General features: G+C 37.9%; 1 protein-coding gene across 2 annotated transcripts in view; it reads right to left on the reverse strand.

Moving 5' to 3' along the window:
• Positions 1 to 439: 439 nt before the first annotated feature.
• The window catches only part of SYNE1 (spectrin repeat containing nuclear envelope protein 1), a 310,346-nt gene continuing 283,535 nt past the window's right edge, over positions 440 to 27,250 (reverse strand). For both annotated transcript variants that reach the window (XM_082306888.1, XM_082306887.1), the window contains 15 exons: positions 25,549 to 25,699; positions 22,106 to 22,288; positions 21,544 to 21,681; positions 20,637 to 20,828; positions 19,524 to 19,857; positions 18,618 to 18,686; positions 16,504 to 16,646; positions 15,511 to 15,637; positions 14,161 to 14,372; positions 12,434 to 12,634; positions 11,959 to 12,087; positions 11,379 to 11,591; positions 10,305 to 10,397; positions 8,410 to 8,468; positions 440 to 1,462 (listed from right to left, as the gene is read on the reverse strand). In XM_082306888.1, the coding sequence (XP_082163014.1) occupies positions 1,222 to 1,462; positions 8,410 to 8,468; positions 10,305 to 10,397; positions 11,379 to 11,591; positions 11,959 to 12,087; positions 12,434 to 12,634; positions 14,161 to 14,372; positions 15,511 to 15,637; positions 16,504 to 16,646; positions 18,618 to 18,686; positions 19,524 to 19,857; positions 20,637 to 20,828; positions 21,544 to 21,681; positions 22,106 to 22,288; positions 25,549 to 25,699 (2,485 nt within the window). In that variant the 3' untranslated portion in view covers positions 440 to 1,221. The remainder of the gene's footprint in view (positions 1,463 to 8,409; positions 8,469 to 10,304; positions 10,398 to 11,378; positions 11,592 to 11,958; positions 12,088 to 12,433; positions 12,635 to 14,160; positions 14,373 to 15,510; positions 15,638 to 16,503; positions 16,647 to 18,617; positions 18,687 to 19,523; positions 19,858 to 20,636; positions 20,829 to 21,543; positions 21,682 to 22,105; positions 22,289 to 25,548; positions 25,700 to 27,250) is intronic.

Genomic DNA, 27,250 nt, shown 5'->3' on the forward strand with positions numbered 1-27,250 from the left:
TATTGGTAAAGCATAAACATCTATCTTGGTATTAAGCTGCTATGGACAATATTAAGAAGTTTCCAGTACACCCACAGGAAAAAATCTGCTTCAGTGTGGACTGGTACAACCTCAATACACAGACACAGACACAGACACAGACACCCACCCACCTCCCAGGTGAGAATGAACTTCAAGAAACAGCGTGAGAAAAAAAATCTGAAATGACCAATCATTAATTAAAAATATGGACAGCTTCCAATATTAGCACAACTTCTAATGTGATACTTTCCCATGTATTTTACCCTTTGTCAAGTTTTTCAGATCTTCTCATTCAAACATATACCTAATACCATTAATTTGTTACGGCATTTTTTAATCATTTTTTAGAAGCGCAGCTTATGTACGTCTTCTGATTTTTTTTATACCATACATATCTCATTCTAAACTTAGAGGTTTCCATAGTTGTCATTAAAAAGCACGTAGACAAAATATTTTATGGTATCTATAATAAATGCAAAGAAATGAATACAAACAAAACTTGGCTTAGCAAACTGTACATACATAAATATGTTCTTTGTTTTTCACCTTGACATTCAACATTTTTCCTCATAAAACCTTTTATGATCTTATTTATTACATCCATTTTCTAAACCTTAAAAAAGTGCTTCTCAGATTTACACCTTGTGCATTCAAAGCAAAAGTTAGAACACCATGCCCAAAACAGAAACCACGGGGAATAATACATTGCCATACAAGATTTTTTAAAACTGTATGTTACAAATGCTCTAAAATTTCTTTAGCATTTTTTTATTTTGTGTACTGTAGATACTGAGAGGGTATTTAACAAAGACTGGCTAATGGCTCCTTTAGAGCAGCGCACAGGAAAGGATCTACAGTATCAAGTCCTTGGCTATGCATAGTACAGGGCAATGACCTGGATATAAAGTGGCTAAAAGATCCAGAATGCTGGACAGAAGGACATATCCCTCACAGACATCACATCCTCCTTAGTACCCAGGATGCGAGTATTGAAATGATGCTACTCAGGTAATAAGTTGTGCAGTTTGATACTGATATACTGATGCGTTACTAGCTGGGTGCCAGCAGAGAATGATATGGACACAGCGGTAGCTACAGCAGGTAGGTAAAGCTGCCACACTGAATCCTGTCACCCTTTAAAACCATCCTGCCTCCCAGCTAGCACTCCGGCAAGGTCACCCGCTGTCTCATGGGTCTCCTTCATAATGGAGGTGGACCATTCATGTATTTTAGCATGGGGTGGAAAGAGCGGGCGAAGTTGTTGGCCATAGTACAGCTGTAGTCCTCCTCAGTCATTGGCACCAGGCAAGCCAGCCCGATCAGGAGCAGCAAGAGGAGCTGAAGTGGCAGAGCAGCTCTGAGGACTCTGAGGAAGAAGGATGGGCGCCGCCACGCTGGCCCAGCCTCAGAAGGGGAGGAACCTGAGCCACCTCTTGTGGACCTGAGAAAAGAGGATGGACAGGTGAAGACACTAAAACATTACTGCAGCAGGGGTTGCCCTCCAGCACTCAGCCTTCCCTGAAGGCTGGTTTACAATTTGTACAGACTTTGATTGACAACAGCAGAGGTATTTTTCACTGAACATACTATTTCCCTAACACTCTTCAGAGACCCCGTATTTCTACACTGAGTAGGAAAACATCAAATGATCACAACAGAATGGGCTTTGTGACCCCACAGCCCCTTTGTCAATTATGGGGAAGACTCTCCACTTAAAGCATTGTGCTCTAGAGAAGGGGAAAATAAAAGGTGGGCCATACCTGTCACATGTGTTCAATGCACACTGTCTAAAAAGGAAGCCTCCTCATTTAAAATGGCAGTTGCATTTGGTTTGCAGAAGTTTCTACATTCATTTCTATACATATTATCCACAAGGGTATAGTGCATTAAGATTCAGTTACATCAATCTTCAATTAATTAATACACCAATATGCAGGCAACAGGGACTCATTTTCTACAAAGTACATTGTACTTTGAATCTTGCACTGAATCAGCAGTTAAAATCTATTTGCTCAACTGACTTGACACCACCACCTTCCGAGTGATTTTCTCCCTTATGTCTATGGATCTGACTTGAAACGGCACATACCTATCACATGTCTATGGGAGAGGTGAGACCCGACACAAACATTTCCAAAGGGACACTTCAACTTAAGCACAAAAATCCAATCTATTTTTTAATGAAGGATAAAGACATATATTTCACATTTTCCTTTTTGACTGAAACTGTCAGAGCTCTAATATATGGATGACGGGTTTTGAGATAAGTGGATGACTGAAGAGAGTCATTATGCAAGTTAAAATCTGATGGTCTCAGTGTGCTAATTAAATGGCACGAGAAAGTACTGCATTTTACCACTAGCCAAAAATGGAAGAACTTAGAGCCTTCAAATAATTTGCTTCAAGAACTCATTATGTCATGAATTTTATCTTAGACATGTTGTTATAAAACATCCGTGTGACTACTGTGATTACGAAGCCCCAGAAAAGCTATGATTTGCTAGGGTTTAAGAGATAGAAATGCTCATAAGGATGGATTTAGTCTCAACTTGAAGGTTTGAGAGATCAGGCTTGTTGGATGAGGTCAAATGCTGCCGTGTAAAGCAAGTAGGGGGTGATGGTTCCTTACTGTCTCCTTGCCTTCCCCTTGTCCTTTTGATCCTGTCTCCCAGATAAATCTGAATCTGTGTGAGAAAGCATGCAAAAACCAATATATCGACTTCAAAACTATGCCAGGCTTGGCAAGGGTCTCCTTCCCACATGTTCATAAATGAATTCTTTCTATGCTTGAGATTATTTTTATTGTCTTGTTCATATATGCATATCATCCCTCTATGAAGACTTTAAGAAAGCCAGACAGATTTGGCAAAGTTTAGATGACCAACAGATACATAAACACCCAGTACGCTAAATGATTAACTTGACCTACATATCCCAGGAAGGAGCAATGATCAAAACATCAGATCGCATGTTGTTTGAATCCACATTATTGTAGCCCGCATGGAAAGCTGTTTATCGCATAACGTAAGATCACATATTATAAAGAACATATTGAAAGGATATGGCACATTTAACAGCATCAGAGCATTCCATATTAAAGCTCAATTAGATCAGGACTTCTACTGTCCGAGAATGCCAAGACAGAAAGTTAATGGACTGAGGTAGGAACAAAGGGAACAAGGAGTGCTTAATTACCTTCCAACCATTTGATTGCACAGTCTACCTGTTTACAAGGCTCTCATTGTACAAATGTTGTTAATCCCAATCAAAGAAGGCCACATTTCTGCAGTTGGTAACTACTCTTTGATAACGAGCAAAGTCTGAATTTTCTTCATTGGCTTAGAGTTTCTCTGGGGCAACACTGGGTGCCAGAAGGGGAATTTCCAAAAAGCAGAATCAGAAGGGAGCAGGCAAAGTTAGCACCTAATTTTTCTTTTCTTTTCCTATGGCTTTAGTAGGACAACCCAGAACTTTTTGCTTTGTGTTTTACCAAAAAAAGAAGAAAAAGAGTGGTATGTGTAAGCTGCATGGCTAATCTCAACAAGGAACATAAACTTTCTTTCAAAAATTAAAACAGTTCATCGCAAAGTTTTTCAAAATACTTTTTCCGCAGTGAAGTAGGGTGTTGAAGAACAGTTTCTAATACTGCATGGAAACGATTAAACAAGCAAATAATGAAACATTATGAAAACATCTTCAGAGGGGGAGTTCTAAAAAGTTCAAGTGCTGTACTGCCTGTGTTTACTGCAGGTACGCCTCTGTAATCTACATAATTGGCTGAAAAATTGAATGGGTCAGCTTAGAGTGTTTAATGGATTTGGTAAAGAGAGATGGTTAAAAATATTCATGGTTAATAAAAAAGGCTCACTATTCACAAGGGCCAGAACTCCTATTTACTCCAGCAGAAGGGACATGAAGTACTGTATGCCACTTTGGAGAAAAATGTAATTTCTTTTTCTTGAGCTTGCATCTTTAGCTGTCTCTCTTCTGACTGCTCCACCATTTGTCACACTGGCCCCTGTTTGAGAAGGGAAGGAAGTAAGGCCATCTGCTACTCAGTCCATACACAATTCCTACCAACTAGATAAAAGGGGGAGGCACAGCTGCAGACCTGGCCAACTGTAAGCTTCTTCACATCAAGAAATCTCATAAATTAACCCAAGAAGTGCAAGCAATAGTTACCCTTACTTTGTGAGTTTGTAATGTCAGTGAAATTGGAACTCTTTCCTAAGTATTTCAAGAGAGCAGAAGCTAATTTACCAGGCTATAGATTGGATGGGCAAAGTGAACTTTAATTTCAGCTCAGCTGAGTACCTTCTTTTAAAGATGACTGATTTTTTTTTTTTTCAAGGAAAATATGGTTGAAGTAATATATCTGTATTGCAGTAAACATCTGAAAGATTATAATGGAAGAATTTATCATTCAAGCAAAGCTGACAGGAATAAATAAAGTGAGTTTAATGGGGAAGTAACTAATGGAATGCAGACAACAGGCTTACACTGAAAGAGGCACTGCTGGGCTAGTAGGATGTTATTACTGGAGTTAATCAAGGATGAGTCTTGATTTAATATCTTTATGAAAAGACTACAGCACAAAATATAAGAACAGCAAATTTCATCTGTATGATGACAGAAGTTGGAAGTCTTTGCAAATACGAAAGAAGATTGGCTTCTGGCACAGAAAAAAATGGATGAATCCAATAGGTTTAAGAAGCAGCTCAAGGAGTTTATAGTACATAAGGTAGCAATAAAAACTGCTATAAATTTGGAAGTTCACACTGAGAATAATGAAGAGAATCTAGAGCTGTTTGACACAGGATAGCCACAAACCAATAACGTGGCTTGTGAATAGTTGTGAAAAGGGACAAGAGAGATTTAAAAATATATTTCAGTTCAAGATCTCCAGAAGAAAAAGGGTTGTTTTAATGATGTTCTATAAGGCACTAGTCAGATCTCACCTGAAGCAGTTTGTATCATTTTGGTTAACATACTTCTGAAAGATGAATTCAAACTTAAACAAGCTTAAAGGAGTCAAAAAAGGGAGTATTTCTCCTATGAAGAAAATAAAGAGCTGAGTTTACTGATATAAAACCTGAGAGAAACTAAAACTACCCTCTATAGTGCAGAACAGACAGAAAGAAGGGTGAAGAGCTGTTAAAGGAAGGGATAATGTTGGCACAAAACCGAATTACTACATCTAATCATGGATATATTCAAGGTGGAAATTATTGTACTTCCAGATAATCAGAGAAATTAAATTTGATAATGACCTTCTAATAGACTTTTTGTTCCCACTGATTCTAATTTTTTAAGATGGAGGTTGTCAGAGTTATGAAGGAGAAGGTATGATGCTCTGCCCCAAGAGCAGGCAACGACTCCTCTTGATGGCCTAAGAGACTCTCTAGGAGCGACCTTGTTTGATTGCATTCTGACTTCGATTCTCTCCCTAGCTCTCAGCATTACATCACCCCAACCTCAGATTTGGCTTACCCTGTAAAGAAGATGAATATGTCCATTTCAAAGGCAGTTAAATATGAAGTTTAAGTAACAAGCTCTAAGTGAGAGTGCAGGAGATAACGGAGAAGAACCATGGCAAGCCAACCCCAAACCCTGTGTTTGATCTACTGCATGGCAACGACTGCCATTTTGTGGCCAAAGGCACAGAGAGTGCTCTGGCCTAGTCTGCTCCAGGAACAGCAAGCGACCTTTAAATGTCCACTAGTCATTTCAGTGGGCTTGGGGAGAGCAGGAAATGGAGATTGGCACTGTGGCACCAAGATTTGAATAGAGCTGCTCAAGAGAGACAATGTAAACACCCCTGAACAAACTGAACCACTATTTTAATCTTTTTAACATTTTAATCACTTCAAAAAAATCCACAGGCACAGATCCAGGTGTGCATTTATGACAGCTCTATTAAACTGATGAAGAAAGAGGAGTTGCTTCTTGGATTTGCTTTTCCCACTTAGCACATGATTACTAATACCTCTTGAATGAGCTTTTAGTTAAATCCACAATGTAACATCTAGTTTAAGCTTGTACCTTGCTTAGCATCACACTATGTATCCTTATATTTTTGCTGTGATAATGTGGAAGGCAAAGCGATATCACACTTGTTATACAGAAAACATGGCCCTTCTAATTTTTAAATGAACTTTCCTTCACAACCTTCTACGTGATAAAACTTTTAAAATTGACTTTATTTCTCCTGTATACTAAACTCTAACAGGGTTTGCTGATCCAGTGCAAGATCAAACACAAAGTACTCTGATCAGAGGCATGTCAAAATATTAAAGAACACAGTGACAGCTTGTACCGCTTTATCAGTTAAAACCACATTATACATCAACCACAACCTGTCTGGCTTGCGCATTTGATTAAGTTTCTTATTCAGCAGTGAGTCATTTGTATTCCATGCTTGTCTGAATGACAAATTGAACATTGTGTTGTACTGCTACAAGATGTGTTAATAAACAGTGCTGGAAAGACTTGATCTGAAAGGTGCCGCACCAATGCCACTGCTAGAATAGAGGTTGATCTCAAAGCTGCAAAGCACTGCTAGCTGCTCTTTGAGCCAGTGGCTCGTACCTACAACCAGAAACCTTCTCAAAAGGTTGGCAGAAGTGGTCTGACTATACAGGAGAGCAGAAGAGCGCACACAATATGTTTCTTGAGTACAACGTTGCTAGTGCAAGCATGCTGATCTGCCAAAGACATCCTCCATTCCTCCTAGCTGTTAATGGCTGCAGAGTAAAGCCCCACTCCTCCCTTTCCCCACTCCCTATAAGAAACAAAATGCCAAACTTCATAGCAGGCTGGAGGTGGAAAAATTAATTCTCTTTCTCCTTTAGACAGAAAGATGGAGTGACATATGTCACCTATTTTCTATGTGGTTTCCTTATGTTTCAAATTAAAAAAAAAAAAATCCCTAAAAATAAGGCAGCTTCTTAGTGCCAGTGGAAGCAGTGGAAGATACTCTACCTGTTCTATCTGCTATGCTATGTGGTTTTGCAACTATCCCACCTTACTCACAGTCACTAACTACACATATAAAGCGAACTTTTTTTTTTTTTTTAAGAAGTGTTTATGTAAATATCTACATGGTAAGTAGTTTTATTCTTTATTTCATTTATATTTGAGAATAATCTTGCTGAATAAAGACTTGATTTTGCTCATTAAAAAAATAATACTCTCAAGGTATTTTTTGTCTGCTTGGTTATTGCTCAATCACTGTATTAAATCTACTGTTGCCTTCTTTCCAACATGAAATCTTTCACTTTAACAGGAGTTATTTTAAAAATGAAAGAGTTAATTTTTCATATATAGAGAATAAATGAGATTTAGGACTTAACTATAAGAACAAATATATTGTCATCATACTTTCTGATTATTTTAGGTGTTGCAATGTGTAAGATGCTGAAATAGCAAAAGGTGTCCTCTTTATACACATTGGCCTGCTCATTTACTGCTCATTTTTTTTAACTTCATAAGTTTAGAGGCTAGTGAACTGATCAGTGAAAGAGTGAAGTACATACATCACACTGACAACAAAGAATGCAGAAGCACTGTTAGCTGCAGCGATGACAGGTTGCTGGAGACAAGGTGGAAAGCAAAAAGCTGTAGCTGCAAGCCTGCTCTCTACTGGTCAGACAGAGATGGGGCAGTGCTGCTCCCAGAGCAATACATGGATGCAAGCACTTGGCAAGAGTCATGGCAATGTTAGTGCGTTATATTGCAGTCACCTTAGGAGGGGAAAGAAAGTGACCCCAAGTCTCAAAACCCTCAAATTCTGACTTTTAATTTTGAGTCTTAAGTACTGAAAACCCACAAACTGAACAAAACATTTTTTTTTTTGGGGGGGGGGGGGGGAGGAGAAAGAAAGGAAGGAAGAAAGAAAGAAAGAAAGAAAAAGAAAGAAAAGGATGTTAGTATGTCTCATCCAGATCTGTGGGTTTTGTGAATTCTAGAATATGGTATTGGCCTATTACCTGCCTTAATTTAATATCTAGAGGTAAAGAGGATGATAAAAAGTGTTTGCCATGAACCTACTGGCGTTTCTGTTAAATCATGCCAAAATAAAGTAATCATTAAATATCACAAGTGTAAACACACACTCACCCTGATCAGGCATATGAAAAACAAATGTTGATTACATGGCATTCCTGGGAAGCAAAAGCTGTAGATGTTCAAGGATTATCCGTTATTTCTATTTAACAAATTTAAAGTAATTGAGAGCCCCTTTTGCCAAACTACTAACAAAAGGGAAGTTTTCACTTGTTTGTCCTGGCCACCTGATGGAGTCGGTGAGGACAGAGAGGAATCACGGCCAATTTCCATCATCCTCTTGGGGTTCTAGAACAGAGTGCGGAAACCAGGAGAATAAGGTACCTGCTATGTGGACTGCTGACAGAGGGTCCAGGCTGTGAGAGACTACATTTGCCCCGTGGCTGTTTGCAATGAACAGGGGGTAAAGAAAGAAGAATGTTCAGTCCAGGCAAATAAAGACAAGCTACTGATGAAACTAAATTAAAAGTGCAGCAAAGGAAACATAAAAAAAAAAAAATCAAATGAAGTGACCAATACCCATGAACCAAGGAAACTGGCTTTTCTTTGTGCCTAGCTGAGTATGGAAATGATTGGAACATACACAGTGAACTCGAAAATAACAGTTTAGTCAATACGTTTACGAACAGTAGCTCTGGATTTACAAAAAATCACTAGAAATTGAGCTCAAATAATTTGCAGTATGAAATAGCAAAAAAATTACTGAGTTGAATATGGGCAAATATAGGTATTTCAAAATGTAAATGCAGCAAAATTAATATTCTCAAGGAAAAAAGGTCCAAGGGCCTCTCTTGACGAGTCTGGCCTCCTCTCCACCCCCATGCCCCCACAATTTTGGAGGCCAAATAACTGTAGGTTATTCCTGCACTCACAACTATTTGCTGGAATATTTAATGCAGTTAGATGATTATAATTCTGATGGTATTTTTGGTATTAGTATTTATTTATTTAGCATCAGTATATTTGGCACTGAAATTCTAAACAACACCACTTCAGTCTCCAAAATTGTGGGTGCAAAACCCAGAAGTTTGAAAACCAGACCTCAAGGAATCATACAACTTAGCTATAAATTATGGGAAAAAAAAAGAAAAAAAGTAGTCACGTTCATAAACACTAACAAATTAGAGAGACACAAATGCTTATTAAAATGTTAAGATAAGATAAAACCTATTATAATTCTAGATACTGTTTAGATAAAGATTTTACAGTAAAATACTTCTCCATTTCCTGTAATGGTCAGGCATCCTCCAGTTACATCTGTGATATCAGTGCTTTTATTAGTTATTTAAGTTTAAATTTAAAAGATAAAAGCATTGACCTCTGAAATACAATATTAAGGTTTATATTCTTTCTCCTTTTGAAAAGCCAGTATTCCTTTACATTCTCATACTAGCATCTAAAAGGAAACTAGTGAATGTAAAAAAAAATAGTAAAAAAAAAAAAATAATCAATTTCAAGAGCCATAAAATTTATCAGGACAGAACTCAGAGGCTTTACAAAAAGTGCAAATGAAAAAAAAAAAAACCAAAACCAATCTGATTGTTTTAAGAACTAAAGAAAAAAGCAAAGTAATCAACCAATAGAATTGCAGAAAAAGACAAAATAATTGCAGTTCCATTTTGGGCTCAGAGTATGGAAGTGTTAAGTACTAGGCATGTATTGCTATATTTCTTGAATTTTGTGCCAGCGATGTAAATAGACAACTCCAGAGTTGCTATCACAGCCATTGATTAGGTCCTGTGCAACTAGCTGTTTTGAATAATGTTTTATGCCCTTCAGCTCTACTTAGCTATTCATCCAAAGTCTCAATAAGACCATCTGCAACCTTCATCAGAAATGACAAAAAAACCCTTATTGAGATTCTCGATGAAGCAGCTCTGAAGAGAAGGCCAAACAGAAATGGAAGACTGATTATACCAGACAAGACCAGACTTTGGGGTGCTGCCATCACTAGAGCAAAATACAAGAGACACGACATGCCATACCATGGTAAACCAACCACACTGACAGCCCTGGTTTTAGATAGTATTTACCACTTCTGATTTCATGCAGGATGGGATATGCAGCAGGGCTGGGGAAAGCAGCGGTGTTTTGTTCTTGGTTTATGCCATTTCCTTTCCTATCAAGTGAGAAGGGGGGCCTTCCAGCTGGCTAGAGCTACTGTAGATATCTAGAGCTCCGACCCAGGAGGTGGCAGAAAATATATGACATGAAATTACCGTTCTCTGTCTGCTTGGAGTGCTTCTTCCAGATACAGGACTGACTGAGCCCGATGTGTCTAATTCATCAGCAGAGGACCATGAGGACAATTCCTAAAGTTCAGAGGGAATGGAGCTCAGAAATATAGCAACTAGTTGTTCAGGTAAGCAAACTAAAAAAAAACCTGAGTGAAATCCCAGCACAGTTATTTCCAAAGCAAATAAAATAAAGCAGTTAAATTTTGTTACGAAATTTTATAAGACTAAGGCATTACATGTTTTCTCTCTTAGCCCTGAAGGAAAAGAAAAGCAAAAATGTAGTTAATATTTAATTGCTTTAGGTGAAAATTTTCCACCAAAGTCAATACAGGGGAAAAAACAGTTGCTCCTTCTTGGTCTTTAATTACAAGAAGAGGTTTGTACTACCAAGATTTTACTTAAACAGGCAGAAATTCATTAGAAGGAGGGAAGAGCTGAGTTCTTATGCCTTATACACTCTGCTAATCCAAGACTTTAAAAAAAGTTAACTAAAGGAGAACCTTGATATCTTTACTTTATACCTGCCACTGTTGGCGAAGATGTGTGCACAACTCCCTCTCAAATACCCTGAGATACATGATAATTTGAAAAGAATTGGAGTACGGCTCAAAGCTCAGAAGGCATTATGAGTGATTTGTCAGCCTATTGCAGAATTTATTTTATGCTTTTATTTTTTTCCTCTTGGGCAGAGTGAGCATTATCTTCCTTTCCAGTGACAACTGACACACTGTAATTTTCAGTACTGCAACTAGAATAATTATCTCATATACTTTGCCAGTTGACTGAATCAGTAATGGCAGGACAAACAAACCAAAATGTTCAATACTTATTGCTACACCAAATAGCAAAAATTACTGGATTAAAAAAACCCACCATATCACAAAATAGATGTTTACAATATGAAGTGTAAGATTACTTTATGATATTCAAGATTACATGTTGATAGGTATTGCAAACAACAGAAACAGTGCAGCCAACGGCACTGATCACAGAAAGCCAGTCAAAACAGTGCGAAATGTGTGCCCAAACAGCAAGGAATAAAAAGACGTGACTTACCAGTTGACTACTTGAAATGTCTAGAATTTTCTCTATGTCTTTAATATGACGTGTGACCTCTTTCAAGAGGAGCTTCAGTCTGTTTCCAATGACATGCACCTTTTCTTTGGCTTCAAGACAGTCCTTGCCTTCAGCATTGACTAGCAACTGGCAGGACATATCTTGCAGTGACGCCACCTTCAACTGAGATTCCAGCAGTTCACGTCTGATTTGCTGTTTCCAAGGCAAGCACCAGATTTTTTTTAATGGAAGTTAAAAAAAAAAAAAAGGAAAAAAGCTAGAACTCACAAAACTGGACATTTGAAATTGATGAAATGGAAAGAATAGAGAAGCAATAAAAATTTCTAATACGACAGGAAGATAGACAGCAGCCTAGCAGTTGCCTGAGATTTTAAATCACGAGTTATGCTACTAACAGAAGTGAGTAGTGTTCTCTACCAAAGTAAATTTAGTTACTGACGTTGGTCCCATTGGTGTGTTAGCATGCAATGTACAACGCTAACCCTCAAGAGAGATAAATCTGATTAGGTGTTTTTCTGATGATGTGTTTTTGGAGAGAAAAGCGTGATTATAGCCCTACCATTAGAAGTCTGTGATGATCCTGCAGTGTTTCTGAGTCCAGGTTTGGATTGATGGGCACGATCTCATTTTTTCTTCTGTCAATATTCTCTAACCAAAGCAGCAAACCATGGCTCATTTCATGGAAATCCTGCAAGTGATGAGTGATGATTTTAATAGCATAGCAGAAAATTCCAGTCAAATTCATGCTTTTAATTTATCCTATGATATGTCTTACTGGCTATAACATAACTTACAAGGAAGTGTAGAATAGTATATTAGAATACTACTCCAGACATGACAAATTTAGAAAAATCTTGCGCTGGAAATACATGCTTCAGGTAGTGCATGTGCATGTTTCAGAAAACACATGCCAAAGCTGTATTTTGGCTTGCATGGGCAAGTTTCAGACTGGATAATAAGCACACCATAAAACAATATGGTTTACATTTTTGATATGCGGGATGCTGACAATTCAAAATAAGCACAATACAGACCTGGCACTGCATTAATGCATCCTGCAATGCGCAGCGCCACGCTTCGATCATGCTGCATACGTGGTCCCAGCGCACATTCATCTGAGACAGGCGCTCTTGAAGCTTCTTGCTCTCTTCACTATCAGACTGAGTGAACTCTGAGCTGCACAGATTGATGGATAAGATGATCGCTTTGCGGTTATCAATTGCTTTTTGCAGCTCCTTGATAATAAGACAAAGTGGGATGGGGGAAGAAAGGATGGAAATCGGTAAAACACGTGACTTTCAGAAGAACCAAGTAGAGAAGGCACTGCAAGAATGCAACGATTTGCCATCAGCAACCACAGTATGGTACCTTACTGTAACAGTCTTTTTACCCTGGATATGAGACTTCTGTGCTTACTCTGTGAGTCTGCAAATGTTCACTCTTTAACATCTACTAAAATTTTACTGTGAGCATAAACTAGAACAAGCCAATTAAACTTGTAAAGTCTTAAAAGCCTGAAGTCATAGTTGAATTTTAAAGATCTGGCTCACGTTTCAGATATTTTAAAGACAGAGCAGGCCCAACAAAATTTGAAGAGACGTAGCACAATTATACTTTAGCTCACAATAAAACTTTTGCCCTCACTTCTCAGTTTTGCTGATAAACAGAAAAACTGACATGTTTTCAAGTGGAAACTGCAGTCAACAGTATTTTAAAATAAAAGCTTTTACTGAGGGAAAAGAAAACATACAAAGACAAAACAACTTACTCCAATTTATAGAAGCAGAATGTGTATAAAACCTCTGATTTGTTTACATTGGAAGCCACAAAAGAAACTCCACCTCTTTTGGTTTGGAGGGCATTAATGGGCTTTCCAAGAGTGGGTGAGATAAGAACAGGATTCTTATGAAATGCCCCCTTTTCCATCTACTTTATAGGATTTACTTAAAAGCCCCATGTCACAGTGACCTTTGTAGTACTTATGGCAGCTATATTTGGATTCCAGTGAAGATCAGCATTGATATGCTTTAGATGGATCACTGCCGGAAACAGTCTTTACTATCTGTCCACCTCATTCCTACCATGGAGCACACTGCATTTTGACATTGGCTCCCACATTTTTGTGCCCAAGCTTATAGATGCTAGTAACTGAATGTGAAGTTGTGGACCACCACATCTGCAGATCTTTATAGCTGTAAAATATCCTGGAGAGATCACAAAGGCAGTGTTCAGATCCTGATGCATCTGAGATGACAGAAGAAGAAACAGGAATGTTGCAAAGTGACACCAAATTTTTCCTGTGTTGTACTGGTGACAGCAGTGGGTAGGCTACAGCCCCTTTGGGCACTCTCTCCTTCCTCCGCACAAACTAATATGTCCCAGTGAAGCATTTCTTTTAAAGTAGCTATTTTGTTACCAGTTTGACTAGAAGAGATTTGATTTAACTTGGCTTTTTTTTTTTTTTTCCCCCCCATCAGCTTGGCTGACATCAGGAATCATCTGTACATTCTGGAATTACAGAATTGCCACAGTATTACTATTTCAAAAATTCATTTGGATTATATAGTAAATGCCAGTGGTACATTTTTCTGCCAAAGGGTGATTCATAAAATCATTTTCCCAGTTACTTCAGTTATCAGCAGTAGCCCGCAATGTGCAGAATGGAGCAAACCAGCTGTAACTATTGGCAACCTCTTCAACATACCTGTTGCACTCAGGTCTGTTTACAAGGTAACTCAGGGAAAAGAGAAATAAAACTCACTTTCAGTTTTTTAATTCTGAGCTCAATAGTGTGTATGTCAGTGCTGAGATCAAGGCGGTAGAGCTTTTCCAGTTCCTCTTCAGTTTCTCCCAACCAAGCCCAAATGCTATTAAGGTCAGAGTTAAACTGCTGCCATTGCTGAAGGTTCTGCTTCATCCTCAGCTCCTTGCTTAGAGCTTGAGCCTGGATTAATTCCCATCGGTCAATTACACCTGGAATGATAAACACCAAATTCAGCAAAAGCAAAAAAACACTAGCCACACACACAATTGCATCAGTTGAATCCTGTGCAGGACAAAAAAATGCTCCATAAAACCCAAAAAACCCTAAACCACAAAACACCACACTGAAAACTAAGTTAGATTGAAGAATGTGATGTTGGAGAGAAAGAATGAAGAATCTGGATGATTCTAGGCATCAGACAATTTTACCACTTTCTAATATCAGACTTTTATAAACAGAATTAAGTTGATACATGCAGGTTTCTAAAACAGGTTATGCCAGTATAAAGACATCATAAATTAGCATAAATGCAAACTGGACAAGGAATCTGAATATGTCTAACTAACTAGCCACATATTTATTATTATTTTCTTTGGTATTCGTACTTATCACAATTTAATGCTCACACCTCACTACATTTGCCTAAGCTACTGCTGATGCATTGGATAAATACCTGCGCTAAAAAGAAATAACTTAGGGGTTATTTCTTCTTGTTAGTTATCTTGAAATGCTATGGCAGGAGGACAAGTTGTATCATTTCATCAACTCAAAATTAAAAAAAAAAAAAATCAAAATAAAATAGACTGCATGGGTAGCATATCTTGCCAAGCTAAGAATGGAGGCATTGTTTTTATAGTCTCTGGAACAAATCCATGTTTTTACAATGCAATACTTCCTGTTCTACAGCTGATGCTTAAAATTAGTCAGGTGACTACTTCTAGCAGATGAATTCCTATACTCTAGACAGATAATCTTAGAAGTGAAAGCTAACATTAGAAGAAATGAATGCTGACTTATGTGTTTTGTACAGCAATACAAGCAACCATTTTTCATCAGAAAACATTCAACAAAAATGCATTGCATCCACAGGGACTTTCTGAAAGGCTTAGGTTATGTCTCATGATATGAAGGGGTTCTTAAAATGCACTTGTATGCCTAATCTCTTTATAGGGCATATACAAGGAATACCTACTATTCCTATTAAGAGATGTTAAACAGAACATGGTAATAGAAACAGTCATGTAAATATACACGTCAGTAAATAATACCAAGTGTTTATTGAGAAAAACTTTGCATGTTTGCTACTTTTCATAATTGCTTTCTATCAAAGAACTAAATGTTACTTACCAGCTGTTTGTGTTTCAGTACTGTTCAGGTTAATAAGTCCAGAAAATTTTTCTTCTTCCTCCTTCAGTTTATGTCCAAGCCTTTTAACTGAGTCTATGCTTCCACTGCACTCACCTAGTAGCTTCATCTGTGTTAACAAACAAAAATTCCCATCTCAATATGCACTGTGCAGGACTAATTGCATGGAAAAATGCAAATTACAACACAACTTCCAAAATTTTCCAAAAGTAGGTCTAAGTGTGAAGATAAAAATCTATTACTTTAACTATCATCTGTCCTGGTACTATCAAAGAAATGTATATGGAGACAATAAAGGCTTAACGCATAAGTTCAGACTAAATAGAAGCAACTCAGTGCCACTGTGCCAAATTGTGCTGGATCACTTTTAGGTGCCATCTGTTCTAAATGTTAAGACATTATGGCAGACACTAGAAGATGTGATATAGAAAATAAACTGAAGTGTGGAAATATTACTATACATCCAAGCAGCTAACCTTTCAATTCTGTCAGTAATAAAATTATTTGAATGATTTAGAGAGAGATTTTTCTTCCAGAACACCTCTCTCAGAAAGCTTTTTAATCATGGATTCCATATATGCAAGCTTGCTTACATGATGCATGTTCACAATTCATCAGCAAGATGAATACTGTGCATGAAGCTATAAAACCTGCTTTTAAAAGCAGAGGAATTTTAAACAAGGCTATCATCATCATTAGATGGATAAAAACACGTGTGAGAAAGTACTTTTGGACATCTGCAAAAATGTAATAGGAAAATAAATTCCTTAGAGTCATGTTCCTGTAATCTTATACTATTGTAAACACACTAATAACATAAACAACAATAGCATGTGGTTAAGGGTAGCAACCATATGAATAAGTAAGTCTGAGAAGCAGTAATATCTAATTGCTGTGTTGAAACAGCTATATTTCTTTCAATGGCAAATTGAAGCTTGGAGTGCTTATTCAACTTGTGCTCCAAAATGCACGCACATATCCTTTGTAACTGGAATCCAGCTCTGGTCCTGTAGGTGTTTTGCTGCGGATGATGTTTTCTGTTTGCTGTATTTGGAAACGACTGGTGTCTAAGGCCTTGTCCAGCTGTCGGATATGTGCTTCCAGGGCACCAGGTTCTCCTGTACCAAAACAAAAAAAAGTGACTGTTACCCAAGTTTTCCCAAAGTTTTTTTTTATCTTTTGCCCAAGAAGAATAAATATCAGGAATACTATCTAGATTAGACGGTAAAGGAGAAATGTGATTGCAGCAGTATGAGTGGTAGAATGTCAAAGCAAACTGGTAACTAGTTACATTAGAGAGTGTTAGCGACCTTCAGAGGACAGATGACTATACCAATGAACATGCTTGCCATAAGCATACTATCAGAGAGTCCGCAGTTTAGAGCAGGCTTGCAAATTATTCTGAAGTGACTTCTTCCCTCAGAGAATTCCTCACCTCTCTGAAGGGGAAAGATCTTGGCAAAACGTGCTCTAACCTCACTGATTTTGAAGAACGCCTTGCTTCCTTTCACAGACCTCTCAAATAAAACCTTGTATCCCAAACTCGTGATCCCAATCTGGTTAAAATTTGATTTCTCCTCATTTCTCTTTGTATTACTTCACTAAAAAATAGTGGAATTTCGATCTACATAAAAGGATCCCATTTGTATACAATTTGGAAGATTAAAAGTGGTATGCAAATGCTAGCGATGCTGTTATAATTACAATCTCAAGGTCCATAGATGACTGGATGTCTTGAAGGCCCACAGCAAGTAGTCCACGACTGACTTCGGCTACCACACTAAGCAGCAAAATTTATAGTATTTTTCCAGTTACGCGTTTGACAAAAATTATGCTTAACATATCTGCAAGATGGTATTATTTGTCCAAGCTGTTTGGAACTCATACCAACATTTTTGAAGCAGGATTAACTTGTTTTTTCCTTATAGAGGTCAGCTGAATTCTGTGATATGAATTAGCTACAGCCAATTCTAATCTAAAGCAGGCTGCAGCCTAGAGGACCACATGAGATCACCCTTATTCATATTCTATCACTGTGCCTGATTTCCATCTGTTTACAAAGATGGTTTGAATTTATTCATAAAGACACAATTGAAAACACGCGTAGAGAAGGAAAGCCTTCTATCCACCTAATTACAGAAAACAGAAACTCTTGGATGGTTAATCTTTTTTCATAGAAAACACCGCCTCACCCCAAATGGACAGAACAAAGTGCTCAATATTGCTTTTCCCGCATTTATTTCAAAATTTTCACAGGTCAGAAAACTACACACATTTTTCTGTATGTACTGCTATTATTACACCTTTAATCAATCATAGTATTATTTCACTAATTTAGGGAAAAACAAAAATTGAGGTCTGTGCCACAGATGCTGACATTTTAAATGTTTGCTATTTCAAATTTGCAATGAAGTCATTATTTCAAAAGAGGAAAACTGAAATCATAAGAGAAGGTATTTGTAAGTGCATCTAATCCCTCCGAGAGAGTCATCTAAAAAATGAAACAGTAGATTTAATCTTGTGTAAAAATGTAACGTGAAAAAAAAAATCATCTTCCAATATAAAAGACTCATATAAAGACTTTGGACTACAGTACCTCACCTTGGCATTGTTATGACATGAAACAACAACTAACCTAAAAGTTTATATCTAAGTAATAATCCCAGCTGTGGCTGTGTTAAATAAGTGCAAAACCAAACAATTAGGTTTTGATCCATATCTTTTCCTTCTGCCTTAATCTTTGAAGAAACCACTCTTCTCTCAGAGGCATGACAAAGTATTAAGTCCTGTTGAAGGACTCCAGAGAATAAAGGCCAGTCAGGGTAACCTACTGATCAGTTTAGTCTAGTTAGCTGAGGTGGGAGGGCCAATACTTCAAACATCATTGTTTCATCCATGCACCTAATAACACCTTTAAGCGCAGTAGTAAAGCAGGATACTTCTACATTAACATGCCAATGCTGCCATGTAAGAAATATTTATCTTGTAAGTTGTGAAAAGTATAGCAGATGCTAAGGGAAGAAAAAGAAGTTATGCTTGTGCACCATGGTATTTGCATCTAGCTATGCTTAGTCTTTCTTGATGCCTACCAGAGACATTTTTGAGTGCGTTTTCTGTGAGTGTTACATAGGCCTCAAGAGTTTCAGGAATCTCTATATCTGAAAAAATAAAAGCACAGTCTAAATAGACAGCTCAGCAATGGCTGTCTCCTCACAGCAGTAGTCCTTTTCATGGGATGGAATATATAAACGGTTCCAATAGCAAACGTCCTTTCTAGAGAAGGAAAAAAGATGAAGACTGAAACACAGGGAGCCTGCTACAAAGTCTCTTAATATCCAGGCCAACCTGACTCTTTCCAGAACAATGACCTGGAAAGCAAAAGACGGCCACAAGATCAGAGTATAATATACCAGTATGTCTTCCCCCACAGCTGGCTCCATTTGGGCACTTTCACTCATTAAGATTTATTACACAAAGCACACACACTTAGAAAGGATTTCCAGCTTCACTGGAGAGGAAGACCCCATCTCAGGCTAAACACTTAGTTGCTGGAGTCTTGCTGGGGTAAGGACTGAGTTAAGATCTACTTAAGCACTTGCTGATTTTGACTGCTGATCTCTCCCACAGCACTTCTTCATCAGTTTGTTCTGTGCTTCTTGCCATATCCAGCATAGTTTCTTCTAGTCAGAATAACTTATGACGCATTGCTGTTAGAGACGACATATCCCACCTGGCAGGCCACAAGCACAGAGACACAGCCAATTCCCTGTCATATCATATATGCCTTCATGATTTTCCAAGGCTGTAGTCATCCAGGAATCTCCATTCCTGTGCCTAAGGCCAGAAGGCCACTGGGATCACTTAGGGAAATCTATTTAAAATCTTCAGGGGCTATTTAAAATACTTTTCCATGAGCATCTTGGCCAAGCAATCACACATGTAACATCTGCTTCTTTTTACTAGGAGAGAACAGGACACACAATTTGCCACCATACCTGCTATACCAGCTGCTCCTCTCAGGTAGAAGTCCTTCTCTTGTCCTCCGTCTTCTTCCTCAGAGTGCAGTGCCCGTGAAACAGCTGTCTCCAGGTCTCTGCTAAGGTCGTAGTCATGATCCCACTCCAGGGGAATGGAGTCCACACTTGCAGGGGTATCTCGCCCTGATCGCTCGCTTCTCACCGGCTGGGAAAGAGGCAGTGAAAGGTTGGAAGAGGGGTGCGGGGAGAGAACGCTGTCTGCAGACTTGTCATGCCAGTGTATGTCAGAGAGATCTGCTGATTCATCCAGATCCACCTCTTTGTCAGAGAGGTCATGTTCATCATCTGTCAGCTAGAAGCATAATGCAAACAGAACCAATTAATGAAATGTGCAGAGGCACTGCATGGTCAGCCTGGGTCAGTGAAATAAAGTAGCATTAGACAACAGTCTCACTGATGGCGTTTCCCTTTTGCATTCTTTTGCACTTCCCTTTCATTATTTTAAGGCGCACAAAAAGACCAAAGCAATAAAAAAGTTCATAATGCCAGCTCATTTTAATTACTTAAGGCATTACAAAGTCTCACATCAAGCAAATGTCTCCAGACTTTTAACTGATGCCACTGCAATGCAGACATCAAGTTAAAGAAAACTCTGCAATCAAGTCATAGGAAGCATAAGTGATGTTTATCATGACCACTGCTCTCATTATATTCTTTCATATTTTGAAAATCCTGTGTTTTGTTCCTTTACTTCAATAGGACTTGAGCTATCACAAGTTGTTTTGCTCTCACTTATTCAGCTGTGTGTTCAGTTCTGGAGAAAATTTTCTGTCTCTTCTGATGGGGAGAATCATTTTATCATTTTATTTTACAAAACAGATCTCAAGAAGCTGCCAATGAAACTATCTGACAGAGCAGGGAGATATTCTTATTACCAGTACCACGCTGCTACCCTCATTAATAAGGTTTTATAAATCTCCAATTTGCAAGTAACAAAATTAAACCACAGGATTTTTGGAAAGTTACAGAAGTTTCATGTTAGTTCATTTCAACATCTTTCTCCCTCCTCATTCTCACACTTGTAAAATGGCAACAGACCAAAGAAATACGTATGTATGTAAGTATACGCACAGGAAGGCGAATGAGTTTCTTGTGATAGCGTTCCACACGTCCAAAGACCTCTTGACAGTAACGATGCAGCTCATCTAGTTCTTCTTCAATGACAGCTGCATCCATGGGCTCACTTTTCTCAATGAGTTGCTCACCCTGCACAATTATCTGCTCAATCTTGTTGTTGTTCAGAGAAATTTCTTGCTGGAAAGCCTGCATAAAAGAAAAGTCCATGCTTTATCAACAAAACCAACATTACAGCAACCTAAGTTATTAAGGATGCAAGTCTTAGAGTTTTTCAGCAAGAATGGTGTAACAAACAGGGATCATTCCAAATATTCTGGCATGAGCAACAATGAGTAATTAAATTTAGCATTCCACAATCCCTCTAGCCAAAAACAGTGATAGTTCATGGTTTACCATCTCATTCCTCACTTGTTGTATTTGGAAAGAAAGCTCTTCTCTAAACAAGCCATGCCCATGACCAAATGTCTAGAATGAACACAGATGCTAAAGCTAACACACTGGAATTTTGGATAATATGACATTTGATACTTTTCCCTCCAGTTAATGATATTTATCTGACGCAGAAATGGTTGACAAATGCAGTAATTCTTAGGTGTCAGCAATAATGGAGACTTGACATTAATAATTTTTATTGACATTTCCTCTTTCGATTAGGGAATGGAGACTATCACCCTTGTTTTTTTGAAAATTCTTCACAGCACAAAGATCTTCCACTCTGGCAGAAAAGTATATATTGAAATCTGACATAGCCCATAACTTCTGAGGTTGAAGTCTCAGCCCGCAAGTAAGGGACTGTATCAGGCTGCATTTTTGCATAATGTTTCTTAAATTCTTTTCCCACCATGAATGTTTTTATCCCTTCTCTCAATCCTCCTCCTGTTACCATTCAGTCATTCTTTACCTTAAGTTGTTTTATCTTTGCTTGAACATCACACTCTGAGAAATGCTCAATGTTGGTCAGCTGCAGGTCCATCTCTGTTAGCCATACCAGGATGCTATCACGTGCTGTCTCAAACTCCTCACGCTGGCCAATAAAATGCTGGGGGATGGAAAATGGAGTGGCATGAAATGACCAAATAACCCAAAAAGCCCCAGCAATAGTGGTTCTCTGAAGAAATGGCTTTCGTGCCCTTCAAACCTAACCTAAACTCAGTACACCTTCTTTCCTTTCCGACATGCTTTCTAAGGTTCCCTTTTCAGTAACATCATCTACAGCTGCAATTAGATAACCTATGAAAGTTATCTCCTATGAAGGAGGTGGTGTTTGAGCTCACCAAGCATTTTCCTACAGACTTCATGCTTTGGTTACCTCAGAGAAAGTGAACTGATAAGCTCCCTCCCTCTTCCAAAGGTAGAAATCCCCTCAAAAACACTGTGCAAATGCATTAAACTGGAAGCTTCTGGAGTACCCCTGATTTTTAAGTATAGCAGTGAAACTGAAGGGCTTAAAACTGAAAAAATACTTTTAGCCTGCGCAGGATGGAGGTAACTCGCTTTTGTAAGTTGTCCCATCTCTGGTTCCCCTCATGAACCATCTGCTTGAGGCTGCAGTCAGAGTCAGTGCGGTTTTCTCGGGCCAGGCGGCGATATTGTTTATTGATCAGTTCCAGCTGAGTCAGAGTTTCATGTACTTGTCTCTGGAAGGCCTAAAGCAATATGAACAAAAAACACCATCGGATTTTTAATTATTGAGATAAGGATACATATATAAGTCTCTCCCTTTATTTTGACCCTACTTCTACGCTCTGACCTGTGTTAGCTGATAGACTTTGCTATGGATGCAGACATCTCCTGAGGGCTACCCTACTGAGAGGCTGCCTTCTGATTAAAGTGTGCAAAAAAAGAAAAAAATTTATGACTGACATAGTTCACTGAATGAGAAATTGCAACATGAATACCCATTACAACAGCAAAATCAGCACAAAAAAAAAATAGACTCCCCTTGCTACTCAATCGTATGCCTTTGTATTTGAGAACAGAAACACAAACAATGAATATGAAACATTTTTTTTAAAAAAATGAACAGAAATCCAAGATTCCTGTGGCTTCATTGGATTTCCTTACACATACTGAATCTGCTGAAGTGCAAACATTGAAAAGATTTGAGCAACTGTTTGTTCTGAGTTTTACCAAAAATATGGTACTGAAGGAATCATCTCTTTATCTTCAGTATGCTGGTATACAACTAAGTTTTGTCTTAAAATTTTCATGGGAAGAAAATTTCATGAACATCCATACCAACTTATGCCTGGACGAGTATCTGCACCATGTACTTTCAGTGCTTCCTCTACTGTTACAAAAGCCTCAGTCACCCGCTGGGGAGCAGAGACAGTAGGTGACTTAGCCATGAGTTTCATGATGTGACTAGCAATCACAAAGCAAGCTGGAGAAAGCACCTTGTAAGGAGCTGACTGAATTAATTCCTTCAAAAATAATAAAAAAGATTAATAATTTTTAACAAAAATACTCGTTTTTATGTTGTCACAGAAACAGAAAAGCAATTAATCAAAGGAGGACTTAAAAACATAGACTACACCAGCTCTCTTTTGAATACAAGCAGGTTTTGGCTCCCATTGTAGTTCTACAAACTTGCTCTCTGATATTCCTGATAGGCAAATAAACAGTTAATCTCTCCCAAAACTAGACACCACCCTTACGAAGGACTGAAGAAGTGTGATAGGTAATATACTTCTGTACAGCAATTTTCATTTAAATCAGCTAACACATGAGATTTCTGCATGAACAATATATACTCTTCATATTGTACCAGTCAAAGCTAAAAATGAAATAAGCACATTTCTGCTGTAATACCAGAGACAAAAGTAAAGAAGCTGGTTTGAAAAAAGAAAAAAGATCAAAGTCTGTAGAGTTCTCTCAATATAACTATTCCCTTCATTAAATGGCCAAATTGGGTAGGGGACAACCAACAAGGAGCAAATGGGCTTGCAACTGGACTGAAATGCTCGTAGAACTGAATTCACTTAAAATCGCACAAGGAGGCAATTCTCATATCAGAGGCACAAATCTGACTGTGTTTACTAGGATCATGAAATCTAAAAGTGTGCAGCTGTTGTTTCACCTGTTACCAAGCCTTGTCCAGCAAAAGAACAGCTGTGTGTTTGTCTTCCATTTTTTTAGCTCAGCTACACAAGAATTCATCTGTTGCCTTCCTTTCTGTAACCTCTTTTCATTTCTCCATGAACTACTGGAGAGGAAGGAGTTTGATTTTCTACAGTGAAGTCAGTGAGAGCCATCTCTGACCTCTGTGCTCAGGAACTGGAAGGTTCTTACATGGTCTGTTTGGCCCTTTTTTTTGGTTTTTGTTTGTTTGTCTGGTTGGTGTTTTTTTAAATTCAACTGCTGATATGAAGGGGAAAATAAAATTAGAAAAAAAAAGTCCAGTTAAAGCAGAAACCTGCTTCAGTTAGTATGTATTTGTGGCTGACTTTATACTGACTTCACAGTGAAGTTGCTGAATTCTGCTGAATTTGAACACCACAGCCTTTGTTGCTTGCATTCCTGCTTTTTGATAGGTGTAGAAACTAGGTGCTCAAAGCAAAAAAGAAGAAAAAAAGAGAAAGAACCAAACTGCAGGGAAAGCAGGCTTCTGGAGACGCTGCTAAACTGTTCTCTTCGCAGCTAGCTCCTGCTGACACTCTGCAGACAGTAAAAATTCCACAAGTCTGCAGGAGAGGGAAGGTCACCATAAAGGCTGAGGTTCAATGAAACAGACTTTGGGCAAAGTCAGATCAGCTGTAAAAATCAAAGACAGCCAAGATATTTTTGGTACTGTTTCTCATAAAGGGACTTGCTAAACAAGAGATTTAGATCCTGATCACTGAACAAAGGGAAAATGGGAAGAAGGTCTGAGACAGAGTACTTGTGTCCATGAAGCAAACATTTTTATACTATGGCAACCCACCTCACCATAATGAAGTCTGGCAGTGTTTAACAACAAAACCTGGTCAGTACATTCAGAAATGTGAATGTCAATTATAAAACTTGCATCAGCACTTCACAGTTTATGTTTTTGAATTAATTGCTAAAGCAAAAAGTATTAACTGGTCTTAGATGTTGTTTAAAATTTGCATTTCTGCTTCACAGCAAATACTTTAGAGCACCTGACTGTTTACACAATTGCCTAAACAATTTGTTCTCTTCCTTCGGAATTATTTTTCTCTCTCATCTTGATATACTCCTTGCAAATATGAAACCAAGCAAAAGATTTTCAGCTGTGACTAGCCACATGATGTGTGTGTGCACATTACACACAGGTATACACTCCATTGTAATTATGAGACAAGCCATCACATTGTAGTAGACACAGCGGAATCATGTAACAAGCTCTTACTTGTCAGTTTTGAAGCATGCACTTAACTTTTAAGTCATGGGGGACACCATGTGGACATATAACAATACTTGCACAAACATGAATTTCAGGTGTAAGGATCTAAAATGGGGATATTGTACATTATATGAAACAGGAAAAGAGTTCAGAGGGCTGGTTTCAGAGAGTTACAGAAAGAAGGGGAGGGATGAAATCAAAACAAAAGCTAAAACATGCAGCATGCATTTGCAGAGGTACTTGGTGAAGGGAGATTTATGAATGCTCTGGAGCACCTACTGACTGGATATATTAGAAAGCTGCAGAAATAAAAAAGGTGAGAAATCTAACTTTGGTGAACAAACAGCAAGTGAGAGTGGATTGATTTATTAGCATTTTCAGTTGCCACCTTCCACTGTTTTTTCATCCTAGAAACCTGCCACTGAAGGCAGCTACAAAATCATCAACTCCACTATATTAATACAGTGTCTCTGCTGAGTGACTTGTGTATGGGAAGGGAGAACACCAGCTGGCTGCTGTAATGTGATCAGTAGATATTAAATTTCAACTATTATAAATCACCTCAAATTTCTTCAGTTCTTCCTTAGCAACCGTGTAAAGCACACCAGAGGAGCTCGGGAAAGCAGCTGTCCTCTCAGATTGTTGTAACCAGTCTTCAAATCTAGAGTAGTCATCCAAAAACTTTTGCCATAGCCGCCATGTCTCTTCAATTCTGCAACAGATAATGGAAAATGAGGGAATGCTCGGATTGAAGGCCAGCTGACCTACAGAACTTTAACTAATCATCTACAACAGCAAACCAGCACTGCACCAGACAATAACTGGCTGTTGATCTAACTCAGACAGCCAGGCTGATAAACAGACCACAGGGAAGGCTGGCTCATTCCAGACTGAGCTAGAGTAAGATGATGGCAATTTTTTTTTAACGCATCTAATTTTGGAATCAGTATAAAAAGAAAGTTATAAGTATGCAATTGGCGCTTTAAAAATCTAAGCACATGCTAAATAACTTCTGAAATACAGTCCCAGTGTAGGTACCTAAACCAGTATTTTAGAGATTAGAAATTCCACACTACCTTCAACTGCAGAACTTTTTTTTTTTTACAGACTGCTAAAGATGTTGCAGCATATACTTTAAAGTTCTCAGTCATTATTCTGCATTGCAAAGGCACACAAACTTTTTGGTTTTTTTTGCATTCACCCACAAGTGGTAAAATGCAATGTACACTGTAAACGTATTTTTATTTAAAAAAAAAAAGTTAAAAATTATTCCAAAGTTTAAAAATAACAATTTGACTTCAGTTGAATATGTAAAAATAGTGGCTGACTCTCGATCCTGAAATCAAATTGACTTAATACCGAGACTGTAAAATCCCAAGAACTTCAACCATCAAGATATTTTTTGGGACAGATTGTATTACATCAGAACTTTATCTGTTTTTACATACAGAATACACCTTTCCTAAATCTTAGATATGCAGGTCTGAAAAGGGCCTGATCCATGGAAAAATTATGCTTTGTTGATGATATGTTGTTTAACCTGAAGTTTGACATCTGGAAAGTTGCTTTTTAATATGAATAACTCTTTCTAGCACAATAAGGATCCTAAATACTGATAGCTTGGTTAACTTACTGGTACAAATCTACTAATAGCATAAAGTATTCATTGCAAGAAAGTAAAATAGAGTGCAATGCATTGTTCCACATTAACTTAAAACAGTTCTGAATTAATTTGCTGGACACAAAGGTTCGAAGAGTCTGCATATTTTCAAGACAGACTGTGTCAGAGATAGACTTACAAGCTGTATTTATATATCTACACTATACAAGAATTACGATGGCAAGAGTATAAAATTACTTAAAGATAGCAATCTGTGGGTATAGAGTAGCACAACTTAAAAGCAACAAATTTTTTGCATAAAATAAAGAAAACCTTTACTAAATACGTTAAGAATATCCCACAAAACCAAAGATCATATAAAGTTCAATTCAGCATTTTGAAAAGTCATAAACTTTATCTAGAGTTCTCAATATGTCTGTGTAAATATCACAGAAATCAGATTCATGACTTAAAAAGGTACAGAAAAGATCTTCATAAATACAGGAGTTCAAACATATAAACATGTGTTATTACTGGTCAGCACAGAGTATATAGCATTGGCCCAATCTAGCCTATACCATTATGGCTATCAAAATCACCCATGATATCCTAGATGGGAATAGAAAACAATGAATCTTCTGGATATCATGGGCATGCAGTGTA

This window comes from Platalea leucorodia, assembly GCF_965183815.1.
Source record: "Platalea leucorodia genome assembly, chromosome: 3".
In the NCBI taxonomy this organism is placed as follows: Eukaryota; Metazoa; Chordata; class Aves; order Pelecaniformes; family Threskiornithidae; genus Platalea; species Platalea leucorodia.